General features: G+C 42.0%; 1 protein-coding gene across 1 annotated transcript in view; it reads right to left on the reverse strand.

The window, feature by feature from the left end:
* Window positions 1–13,139, reverse strand: part of CD44 (CD44 molecule (IN blood group)) — an 86,185-nt gene extending 73,046 nt beyond the window's left edge. Inside the window, exon 1 of the mRNA XM_083356390.1 lies at window positions 12,189–13,139. Coding sequence (XP_083212516.1) covers window positions 12,189–12,258 — 70 coding nt within the window. The 5' untranslated portion in view covers window positions 12,259–13,139. The remainder of the gene's footprint in view (window positions 1–12,188) is intronic.
* Between the last annotated feature and the right edge of the window lie 362 nt (window positions 13,140–13,501).

Here is a 13,501-nt window from a genome sequence, read left to right on the forward strand (position 1 = left end):
CTCCCTCACCTTCTCTGCCCTTTTAATCACCAGGCATTGTGGGGCTTGGTAAGCAGCCCCAGAGCTTTGGCATGCCAAAAGGCCAACCCAGCTACATTACCTAGGAATTGCAATGAAAGAATCCAGTGGAACTGAGCCAACTGAATCTGATTTTTGCCATTACAGCACCTCCCTGTTCCTCATCATCTCTCTTCCCATTTGCCTGTTGGATTTTTCCCCAGGATAAATAGAGCAAGGGCATCTCCCAATTTCTTTGTCTCATGGCCCAATGGAAGAGCATCTGTCCCTAAAAGGCTGCACTTGAGTACAGATTCAACTCCTATAAGATGCTTACCAGGCAAACCTCCCTGAGCCAACCTCCAGCATTTTCCCACTGGGCAAAAGGGCTTCCAGCCCTCCCCATTTGTTGGCATTCTTATTTGTGTTGTCCTACTGGGCTGGGGAGTCATGTGCACTAAGCATTTTGCTGGAGAAGTTGAAACACCGCTGTTTTTTTAATAATACTTTCACTAAAGAGTATTTGTCTTGTAGAACCGGAACCCTGTGTTGGAGGAGTTGAAGCACCCCTTCAGTCCTATAGTAAGGGTGGATGAGCTGCCAAGAGCCTGAATTTTGCTAATATGACCCCAGCGATACTGCAATGGCTTAACTTCAAATGCTTTACCTTCAAACAGTCACTAAACAAATGGTTGTAAGTCAAAGACTATCTGTATGCCTTGTGAAATACACAATAGACTTTTTCTATTTCTGCACAGAAGTTCCATTACAGCAGAAGATGCAAGCTGTTATAGAAATTTTGCAGGCTGTAATACATTACTTTTCTAAGAGCCAATAACTAAACAACCCATAGTACCTTGAACTTTCCTAATTGCCTTTTAAACCGTGAACTTAGCACTATACTGCTAAAACCTCTCCCAATAATGGTTGCTAGGAAAACAAAAAGATGTGAATTTTTAAAAAAAATGCTCACTGAGATCCATGGCAAAGACATAACATTCTTTGATCTCTGATTTATTAGTAACTTATGCTCAAATAAACAATTCAGGTCCAGATAAAGAAAGGAGAAAAGACTTCCTTGAGTTGAACACAACTTCTGAAAATGAATCAATGTATTTATTTAGTTGGCAATAATAATGAAACTCTAGAACAGGGGTGTCAAACTCAATTTCATTGAGGGCCACATCAGCATTGTGGTTGCCCTCAGGGGGCCGGGTAGGTGTTGCCTGGGTGGGCGTGGCCTACTGGGTGGGCATGGCTAGAGTGCGTATGGCCTACTGGGTGGGCGTGGCCAGCTCTACATCGTTCGCATCAAGGGTGCCTATGGGGGCCTGGGCAGGAGTGGGACAGATCTGAGGGTCTCTGGCAGAAGGAGGGTCTCTAAGCCAGGGCCAAGGCAGTGGGGGCCGTTCCCTCACTGTTTCCAGGATGGCTTCATGGGCCGCATGAAACCACTTTGCAGGCCAGATCTGGCCCCCGGGCCTTGTGTTTGACATATCTGCTCTAGAACTTCTAGATCAGAGTTCCCCAACCTTTCCAGCTTTGCGAACCGGCGGGGAGAGGGGAATGGTTCTGCATGAACAACGGGCACAAGCGGGCACACACTCACCCGCTGCTCACGCTCGCCCACTACTTCTGCAGCCTGGTTCTGAACTGTTCAAGGCCTGGTAATGGGCCACACCCCGGAGGGTTGAGGACCCCTGGTTCTAGATGCTCTCATTCTTAAGTTGGTTAGTTACTGCTCCTTGGTTAGGTGATTGAAGAATTCCCCAAAAGACAAAAGTTCTGCTTAATATTGGAACAGGAAGACATCCTGGTTTGATATAATAGATTGGCATAGGTAGTAGCTCAGGTAGCACTGATGGAGAATGTCTTTTACGAGCTTAGGCAAAAAAGGCAGTTTTGATTCTACCTGAAAAGGCAGACTACCCAAAATTGTTTCATCAGTAGTTAAATTCAGATAGGCTAATATTACTAAATACATACAGGTTGTCCTTGACTTATGACCACAATTGAGCCCAAAATTTCTGTTCCTAAGCAAGACAATTAAGTGAATGTTGCCCTGTTTTATGATCTTTCTTGCCACAGTTGTTAAGGGCATCACTACAATTAAGTTAGTAACATGGTTGTTAGATGAATCTGGCTTACCCATTGACTTTGCTTGTCAGAAGGTCACAAAAGGTGATCACATGATCCCAGAACAGTGCAACTGACATACATGCCAAGATGCCAAGCATCTGAATTTTGATCATATGACCATGGGGATGCTGCAATAGTTTTGTGAAAAATGGTCATAAGTCACTTTTTTCAGTGCCATTGTAATTTCAAACAGTCACTAAACGAACACTTGTAAATCGAAGACTACCTGTAGGCTAATTTTAATGATAGTTTAAAAACTTCCAATTATTATTGAGGGTGATAGTGGGAATTAGACAAGCCTTTCAAATGACATAATCCCTCATCATTTGCTTTTCTTTCTATGTTTAGTTAAGATATTGCTTTGGATATTATAGGTAATCCTCTCAGTGATGACTCTCAACACAAGGAAGATGAAGGGAAGAACACTGAAGTATTGGGAGAAAGAGCTATGTGTCATGTCACCTGACAACACACTCCAGCTAGACTTCAGACACAGTGGCTGAACAACACTGTCCATCATCAGTGTTAGGAAAAGGTCCAATTGCCAGTTCAGGCAGTCTCTTCTTTTGAAGCATGCACAACCCTACTGTTTCCAATGAACACTTAAGACCGGAAAGGGGTATTTTCCTGACATTCACCTGGAATAGAAAAATTACTAGGATGATACCTCCTGATGATACCTCCATGTTTGAGGTCTTTTAAACCGGTTCAAGATTCATTGTTTCTATTTAATTTCCCTAATTGTCTGCCCCTATACTCTCTTTTAAGATCGTAAACTTCATTCACATAAGTGGGCCTGTACTTGCTCTCCTTAGCCAAGTTGCTCATGATGGGTACAAGGGCAAAGTCAAGAAGGAGGCCCACTCCCAATCCATGTGAGAAGACCCGGCTTTGTATCCAAAGCTTCCTTAGCAATAGGATGGGAGACCCCCCAGGATAGGCCAGGAGGAGGAAGCAAGAGGATTGTGAAAGGGCAGCAGGGCAGGACTTCCCTCAGACCCTCCCTCTCCTTCCTTCCTTCCTTCCTTCAAGGCCATTGACCTCACTCTACAGTTATCTAATTGCAATGTTGGATCCTATCCATCATCTTAGCTAGAAGCAACTATCATTTCCTTGTACCCTTCCTAGAATTCTTCATCCTCACCTGTTTTTCCTTCATCCTAGGGCAGCATATAAATTTAATAAAATAAAATAAATAAAAATAAATAACAAAGCCTTTTCTGCTGGCTGGGTTAGAACGTTCAGATCGCCTCTTCTATCCCAGAATAATTATTTATTCTATTTCATCATCCCATTAATTGGAAGCATTGGCATTTGAACACATGGATTTTCTTCCTTTTTATGTCTTTTCCACTACTGGGAGAACCCAACTATTACCATCCTTGAATGGGCAGGAAGCTCCATGGACATTTCCTTCCTTCCTTCCTTCCTTCCTACCTACCTACCTACCTACCTACCTACCAAGTGGTGGGAAAATATTTTGAGATGAGAGGAAGAAAAACAGGCAAGAAACACAGCTGGGAAAGTGTCATCCTTCGTGAGGAATCAAAAAAATGCACCATCGCCTGGAAGTGGCCAGCACATGGCCCTCGCCTACTTCACATATCTGGCTTGATGGGCTCTGGGGGAGGGGATGCCATGAGCAGCGTGAGAGTCGATGTTACCTGTGCAGTGCTGCCCAGCCCCCAGCCTGCCCGGTTTTGGCAGGCTGTGGGGTGCTCTCCTCACAATGCCGAGAGGCTGAGCTGGGTGGCACGAATCTGAAGAGAAGTGCAATGCTGCCCAGCCCCTAGCCTACCCAAAGTAGGCAGGGCCATATGCTGGCCACTTCCAGGCGATGGTGCATTTCGTCATTCCTCACAAAGGGTGATACCTCCCCAGCGTGCGCCCAGGGGGCAGTGCCAACGCAGCAGGGGCTGGTCCCTCACTGTTTCCAGACGGCCTTGTGGCCAGTCTGGGCTGGGGCCAAGGCAGCGGGGGCCGTTCCCTCACTATTTCCAGGATGGCTTCACGGGCCACATGAAACCACTTTGCAGGCTGGATCCGGCCCCCGGACCTTGTGTTTGACATGTCTGCTTTAAATGCTTGTGTTGAACTTCTTAGATGCTTGTGTTGTACTTCTCTGCACAAATTGTATCTGCTGATAATCGCTCAGTGGCCCTCTTCAGGGTGACAAAGTTCCTTCTGGGAAAGGAGGACTCGGAAGTCTACCTGCAGGAGAGCACTGGAGGAATTTACTGACTTTCTGGAAGACAAAATCAGTGAGATTCATTCCCAGTTGGATGTTGGTGGAGATATTGGTCCAGTAGAGATCCCTGGGGCAGGTGTTTGGCCAGTTATTTGTGAATGGTTTGACCCTGTTGGTCAAATGGACAGGATCCTAGGGAATGTGACCTCAGCCACAAGTGTTTTAGATGTGTTCCCCCTGGCTTATAAAAGCTTCCTGAGAAATGATGTGCAGGTGGGTTTCCCCCCCCCCTTCTTCAGAAACCATTCCTAGATCCCACTCTGATAGACAGTTTCCATCCCATCTGCAATCTTCCCTTTCTGGGAAAGATTGTTCAGAAGGTGATTGTGCTGCAGCTGCAGAGGATCCTGAGAAAAACATATTATTTGGACCCCTTTCATTTGGGATTCAGGTCTGGATATGAAATGTAAATGGCATTGATTTTTGATGATTTCTGATGGAAAGGACATTGGCAGAGGGGGGGGTTCCATCCTTGCTCTACTTGACATCTCAGTCGCTTTCTATACCACAGACCATGGTATCCTGGAACAGTTTTGGGAACTGGAGTTGGGAAGCACAGTGTTGTCCTACTAGTCTCCTTTTTTTCAAAGCCATTTCCAGTCATTGTTGATCGGGAGGAAGAGGCCTCACCCTCAGTCTCTGCTTTGCGGGGTCCCTCAGGGATTGGTGCAAATCTTAATGCAACCTCTCATTTTTTCAGGCTTATGAAAAAGTATAAAAATAGGCTGGCTCTTCTTTTAAAGCATGTACAACTCTTATTATTATGTTTCAAATGAATGCTTAAATTTCTTCTTTGGTTCTCAATACTTTCTTTCTTTTGAAACAGATGAAATGATCTAAAGAACAGATGTAGTTTGTACTTGTTGTTTGGATGCTAAATGTCTAGTTGCCCACTAATTTAATTTCATGTCTGCACCTTTAGTTTTTGAAAGTATTTAGACTAACTTTATAACTAAAAATTTTAATATCCCATAGAAGTTCCATGAGAATACAGCAACCTTTGCCCACTTCCCCCAAGAGAGAAAAATCTGAGACAAGAAATATTACAGAATGATGCTTAAGAAATTCTATCTCAGAATGAAAAATCATTCAAATGTATGTGTATTTATAAACTGTGAAAACTATGTTTAATCCTGCTATTACATTCTTTGCCTGAGCTATGTAACTTTGAAAATGTTTGTCTTCTATTGGATTCTGGATATAGTAGTGTATAATCCAAATGGCAAAAAATGAATCCACTGGAAATAAACTGGCCTTGATAAAAACAATATCCTCACATATTTCAGAATTTTATTACAATTCATTCCTCTAAACTTTACCACTTTTTTGTTTAAAATATCTCATATAGCTGATCTAGTCTGACATATATTGTTTTCCAACTTAAACCAACTACTTTTCTTGCTACATTCTTTATTGAACTACGAACTCATTAAAGAAAAAGACAAATATTAATAAGAAATCTGAAACCTTTAAATTTGTTCACTTTATCATATTTTGATATGGTGATATATGAAATATATTCAGAAATGAGGAGAAAAAATAACCAAAGACTATAATTTAAGTGTATATTATATTTTATTAGAACGGATTCAAAAGATAAAGTGATTAAATGTTTGAGTCTGAGGTTTATAACTATCTTATAGATTGAAAATAATGGAATATCTTGATATTCCTTTTCATTTAAATCAGTATTCGAATGGCACTGACCTTGAAATATCCTTTGCAATAGCTCAGAATGACTTACTGGATCTCTGTTCCGTGATAATAGGGATATTAACCCCTTTCATTTATTCACTATATTGGACTCATAATCCTAGTATTTTAAATTTCTAAAATGTCTCTCAAGTATTTTTCTTCTGCTATTATCCAACTCTGGAACTACTAACTTGAAAACTATACAGGTAATGTCCAAATTGCAAGCGTTCCCTTAGTGAACATTATAAGTTACGCGATAAGTGTCCAAAGTGCTTACGAGCAAATCCCAAAATTACGAATGTTGTCACACCACAGCAGTCATTCACCCTTACGAGCATCCGCAGTGGCTCTGCAACATTCACCATGGTTATTCCCTCCCTCCCCATCCCCGCCCTAGGTACTAGGCCTTCAATACTCACCCTGCGAATATTGAGATCCTTTGCTTTATTAGCTGCTCCAGGCCTTCGGTGCATTCGCACAGAATGGAGGCCTAAAGTAATGCAAGATCACGCGAGATCTCACACTACTGATCTCACGTGATCTCATGCTACTTTAGGCCTCTGTTCTCTGCAACAGAGAACAGAACTGAAGGCCAGGATCTGAGGCCAGGATACGCTTTCATGTGCTTCCAGAGACTGGATCCGGCCATCAGAAGCCTTTTCCAGGCCACTACCACCCAGAACTGAAGCCAGGGCACGCTTCTGTGTGCCTCTAGAGGCTGGATCCAGGCGCCAGAGGACTTTTCCAGGTCGCTGCTGCCTGGATCTGAGGCCGGGAGATGCGTCCATGTGCCTCCGGAGGCTGGATCCGGCTGTCAGAGGCCTTTTCCAAGACGCTGCCACCCAGATCTGAGGCTGGGGGACACTTCTGCAGCCCTCCGGAGGCCCAATCCAGGGGAAAGGCATCCGGTGCCCAGATCCAGCCTCCGGAGGCATGTAGAAGTGTTCTCCGGCCTCAGACCCGAGCAGCAGCAGCCTGGAAAAGGCCTCCAATGCCCAGATCCAGCCTCCGGAGGCACGTGGAAGCGTCCCCTGGCCTCAGATCCAGGCGGCAGCAGGAACCATGGCAGAGAGGAGACAGATCTTTTCAAGGTGAGTCCAATGCTGCAGGAAGGGAAAGCATGAGGTATCTTAGTGGGTAAAGGAGGCCTTGGGGGCCTGTTCCATCACTAAGCGCTCCACGGCCTTCCCCACCCTGAGATACCTCATGTGCATTTTACCGAGCAGGGAGTGATCTCGTTCAAGGTACGAGATTCACTCCTACGAGTTTTCGAGTTACGAACAAATGGGCAGGCTCTACTACATTTGTAACTCGTGGACTACCTGTATCTGATCTGGATTTCTATTCTTGTGTATGCTATGTATTTTACTGATAAAGTGCAGTGATGATACATGTTATTCCCTCTTTTCCATGTTTTCTTGTTCAAATTTAGTGTGTATTACACTTTTTTGTTTATGATCGTTCATGAATAACCCAGCTCATATGTTACATTGCTCTCTGAGGCTCTTTATTCCTTTCTTCATTCACTACCCATGCTTTTCTCATATTTCTTGACTCTGCTTCAGAAACATTTATCACATCTTCCTTTCCTTTTCTGAACCCACAGTGACTCCTATAATGGTCTCACACTTTCTTTAACTTGAGTTATAATAAATTTCTGAGGATTCTGATAAGGTAGGGCAAAACCAAAGCAATATTCAACTGAAATAAAATGAAAAATATTGCATTTAGGTATACTTTCACATTTAAAAATAAAAATAAAAAGCTCAGTCTAGGCAACATGTTTTAAGAATATTAAACATACTGAAGCACATCACAGAAAAGCAACCAGGAAGGTGTGGGGGCTGGATAACAAGTTCTAACGGAAACACTTGAAAAAGCCAGTAAATTTAGCCTGCTAGATTATAGCCTGAACACGTGAGGGCTTGTAAAATGGTGTCATGAAGGCAGCTCTGCAGATTGCCTACATTCAGTCCTGAAGTCTGAAGAAAGGTTTTGTGCTGACATCTGCTTGTAGGTTTTAAAGTCTGCTTTAAAACACTTGGAGTTCAAATCTGTTTCAAGCCTTAATGCAACCAGATGAATGCCAGAAGGCGGCCAATAATTCTATTTAATAATAATAATAATAATAATAATAATAATAATAATAATAATAATAATAATAAGAAGAAGAAGAAGAAGAAGAAGAAGAAGAAGAAGAAGAAAAAGAAAAAGAAAAAGAAAAAGAAAAAGAAGAAGAAGAAGAAGAAGAAGAAGAAGAAGAAGAAGAAGAAGAAGAAGAAGAAGAAGAAGAAGAAGGAAGAAGAAGAAGTAGTAGTTGGAAGGGACCTTGGAGGTCATCTAGTCCAACCCCCTGCTCAGGCAGGAAACCCTATACCATTTCAGACAAATGGCTGGCCAGTCTGTTCTTAAAAACTTCCAGTGTTGGAGCATTCACCACTTCTGGAGGCAGGTTGTTCGACTGGTTAGTTGTTCTAACTGTCAGGAAGTTTCTCCTTAGTTCTAGGTTGCTTCTCTCCTATTTATATAACTAAAAACGTGACATGCAAAAGATGCAACAGAACTGTTCTACTGTTCCTAAAACAAAACTCAAAACACTAGGTAGAAACTGCAAGAAGTAAAACTCTGGTTAAACATTACAAAAAAATTCCTAAATTTGTGAAATGTAATTGAATAAAATACCATGGAAATTGACAAATTCTACTTTGCTAGAGGCCTTTAAGTAAACTATCTTCAAACCCCTGTAGAAGATGCTGAAGGGGTTTTCTCATTACGTATTCTTCACTGAGCACAAATTGGACTGGATGTTCTCACCCTCTTTTACCTCTGTCAGGACCTCTAATTTCATCTGAAAAGGGATTTCAACTTTACCTATCATAGAAATACAACTACAGTATAATCATAGAAATACAACTACAGTATATACAAATGTGCAAAATTAAGTATCTCTTAATTTTAGAGTAAAGCTTTCTGAAGGTCAAGCTAATTGGGGAGACTGACTTCTTTGCTGGTCAGTATTTTCCTTTCTAAGATACTAGAGGGTATTGAGTGTTTTTTTGTTCTCCAAGTTATGATCAAATTTCTATGGGACAAGGCATAAAAATAAGATCAAAATACAAATAATATGCTAATGCTGGTCCAAAAATCATATAAAAGAAGCAGAAAAACAATCAGAGAACAAAAAACTGACTACGCATTGAATGACAAATAAAAATAGATCTTCTGGTATAATATGATAGGAGTTAAGCATGAGGAATTGCTTTGGAGAAGATGCAAGTGCAAAACTACCGAGGTCTTTTTTGCCTTTTGCTATCTATCTCTGTCACCTAATGGGTTAATCCACAGAAATGTCTCAGAATAACAGCTTGGTAGTCCTCTTATATATACACAAGCAGTCCCTTAGATACCCTGTCCCAAGCTGTGTGAAAGACCTTAAGTTATAAGCTAATAGTACAAATTGGATCAAGTAAATTACACATTAAGAATCTAAAGGAAAATGTGAAATTAAGTTTTGTTGAGTTCTGGCTCAAACACATCAAACATTTAAGGAAATGGAAGACAAAACTTCATACAGAAATAAAATGAAAATGAAAAAAAGAAGCTAAGAAACATGTTATGCCCATACCCAACCAGCATGACTACATTCACAGTAGTTGAGGCAACTTCAACACAACTGTCAACTTAAACAGCTTATCAGAAAAGATCTTAAATGAGTAAGTGTTGGAGATTCACCATCATACCTGGACCTGAGTTCACCAGATGAATGAAACACATTATGTTCCAATAAATACTGAGAATAGGGAACTGGAAAACTGATCCACATGGATAAGCTATGGCTATATTTTACTAGACAGACTTTCTGAAAATTGTACACTACCTACATCATATAGCTATTATCCTCTACGACAGGGCAAGAACTTTGCAATCACTGGCATCTTCACATATTTCTAAAATTCTGATCTGATGATATAACTTTATATAGCTTTTTAAATTATGATTGTCACATCATATTCCAATCATTTTAGGATAACTCATGTAAACATAGGGGTGGTGATTGTACAACGGCCTCCTATAGCATATATTAAATTTAAAGAAAGTCATGTGCCCAAGGCTGCTTAGTAAAGCTTTCTGGGTTAAGAAGGATTTCATAGTGAAGTTTTATTGGCCCATAACAAACAATATTGGGATTAGAATTGTAAAAACCATTAATGTGCCTATTAGTGAAGCAATATAAATGCTAGAAATATGTCATCTATCCTCTGGAAAATCCTTTTACTTACTTCCCACTAGGCTGAAAGTGGCTTGGGAGAGGCATATCTTTCATTTCTTATACATGAATTTCTGGTACTACTTTGGGTTCTGAATATAAAGTTTTATAGGACTTTGAAACCTACAAAACTATTCAGTAGTCAACGAACATGTGCATCACAAAGCATGATACTATACTTTATTCAGTCTTACTTCCCAGTGAAGGAATTCTATTGCGTATTTCCATCTCAGAACATAGGGAAGGAATAATCCATAGCTGCAGTCATTTCCGCCCACAAAACTGGCCTGGAATGTACTGCACTGCCTACCATCTTAAAATGTTATAGTTTTCTTAAGATGTACATGAAATCTCTTTTTCTCCCTTAACCTTACCAAGGAATGGAGTGTACAGGAGACTGGGGCTGCCCTTCCATCTTTGTTACAAAAGGTTGCACCAAGACTAATAGCAAGCTGTCCTTATTGATCAAAGATTTGGCAGTTCATAAAATAAGGTATTATTTGAGAACAGATAGAAAACTGGAAATATTATGTTATTTACTTGTGCACGTGCAAGTTACATGTATTGTAAAACTTATCTCACATGGATAACGATCACCTTCTACTGCCTTAAAAGGACATGCTCAAGGCCTCGATTTTATTTTAATTAAAGTCATAACAATCATTAAAGAAATACTTGCAGACACTTCCTTGGATATTTTATCTTGGTGATTCCAAAATTTATTGAGAAATGTGCAGTTTGACACACCCATTTACAAATCTGCCAGCAACTATTCCCTAATTCATTTCTTTATGTGAAACTAATATATAGGTACTGAGGAGGCCACAGCTGTTAAAAGTGTTTTGTCAGCCCCCAGCAAGATATGGGGTGCTGAGTAAAGGGAGAAGAAATAAGGGTGAAAGGATAATAGATTCCCTTCAAAACAGCTCAGGGCAATTACCATTAACAATGAGTCTCTGTTAAAGGCACAGTTATTTCTCTGCAACTATTTATGGCTCTGTATCACATCAAACTTTAAGAGCATTTTGACATTTTGGGCATGTGATTTTTTTTTAAAAACACACACACACACACACACACAAATCACTTTCGTTCCCAAACAAGCATTTCATTTTAGTATTCACGGAAAGACTAGAAAGGGCGCGGGGGGGGGGAGAGGAGGGGTAGAGGGGAGGATGAAGTTGAAAAAAAAAAACCTACTCTTTTCCTGCCAAACGAGGCTTAAAATCTGCTTCCAGTTCGTAGCAGCCTCGTCCGAAAGCAAACGAACACTGCTCACTTTTTCGTTATGGAGGAGGTTACTATGCTTTCTGTATCTCCTTCTGTGAACAACTAACTGGCTTCCCATCATACAGAGACCCAAGTCCAAAGTCAGGAGGGTTTGCGCTCTCTCTCTCTCTCTCTCTCTCTCACACACACACACTATTTCTCTCTCTTCCTCTCCTTCTCCCACTTCCATCTGCTTTACACAACGAAGGGAGGGGGAAGCGAATCCATAAGTGTCTTTGCCACTGCCGGACGCGCACAAGAGGTGCCAAAACTTGCGTGTCACAACTCTACAGTTCACTTGACCGATCCAGTGTTCCCTCTTTCAAGACTTTTTAACTTTTCGGACGTCTCTCCACGCGCGCCCAACAACCGCCACAGCTCTCCAAAGGGGGGAGGTGGGGGGAAAACGCACATAGAGAAACCATCCTTGGAGAGAGAGGGGGAAAAAACAACAGTAAAAACCCCACTCAAGGCGCCGGCCAGCAGGAGAAGTCTTTTTCCCCTAAATTAAAGCATTTTCCTCTAACCAGCTCAGGTCCCGAGAAGATTTCCATTCAGCCGTCCGTCACTTACCCATTCGGGCTGCGCAAAGCGGCTGCAACATGTAAAATCCAACGGCTGCACACAACCAGAATTTGCCCATCGCTCTTCGCTTCCAGATCTCGGACCCAAAGACGAAGGGCTTTCCTCTCGCAAGCCTTGCACGCTTTAAATCTCTCCAGAAAGCCGGCGTCTTCCTACTTCAGTGCGAAACGCTACTGAAATAACGACTGACCTAAAAAACAGGGAGGGGAAGAGAATCCGAAGTCACACCCCTGTTGGAACACAAAGTGATACAGCATTTAAAAAAAAGGAAAGAAAAAAAAGAGGAGGAGGAGGAGATAAAAGGCTACTACTTATGAGTAAGCACAACTGCCACTAATATCTCGTACAGGCTCCAAACGGCTTTGACTCAACGCTGCGCGCTCTCCCAGAGGCAGCCCGGCTGGAAAGCACCTCGTGGCTGGGGGCGGGGTGGAAAGAGTTTTCGGCGCGGCACGCGGCCCTCCCGAAAGGAGCGCGAGCGGCTGGCCTGCAACTGTGGCGTTTTTGAGCAAGGATTCCTAATCCCGGCTCTTGTGTGCGTTCCCTGGAAAGGCGGAGAGTTTAAGCGAGGAATGTTTTTTTTTTCCTCTGGGGTTCTCCCGGTCCTCTTTTCTCTCTCACCAGACCTTATAAACCGATTCAATTCAGGTTGCTTTTTTTTTTCTTCTTCTTCTTCTGCAACATCCCCTAAGTGGTGCTTGCACTTTTCATCAAGGCAAGGAGAGGAGGACCTTCGGGGGTTTTTTGGTTTGGTTTCTTTCAGAGATTTCATGCTGTAATCCTGGATTAATAAAGGAGAAACTTATGGGTGTGCCATTATGGGCTTTAAACATTAACACCGAGAGTGCAAAGAAAAGAAATCTAGGCCCTGTGTTTTTTGCCAGTAATAATAAATAATAATAATATAATAATAAACCTTTATTGTCAAAGTACAACATGTTTACATTGAGATTAGCTGAGCCCCCCCTGCTCTCTCCCCCCAACACACAGTGACAACAAACCCTCCATCCCACCACACTATCTATGTTAAGCAACTACACCACACACCGGCCTCCCAAGTCAATTCTGCATAAGATTATGTCCCATTTAAAAGCCTAACAGCCCACGGATAAAAGCTATTTTTCAGCCTGTTGGTATGGCTGGCTATATTCCTATATCTCCTACCGGATGCCAGTGTTTTGCCCTCAGAATTTACTGTCCCCAAACTCTTCAAAACAGACCAGAAAGGAGGAAGCTGACAAATACGGGTGTATTTCTTCTTTCTGTAACCACAAGTGTTGCTCTTTGACCCCTCTCCTTGT

The sequence above is a fragment of the Vipera ursinii genome, assembly GCF_947247035.1.
Source record: "Vipera ursinii genome assembly, chromosome: 1".
NCBI lineage: Eukaryota > Metazoa > Chordata > Lepidosauria > Squamata > Viperidae > Vipera > Vipera ursinii.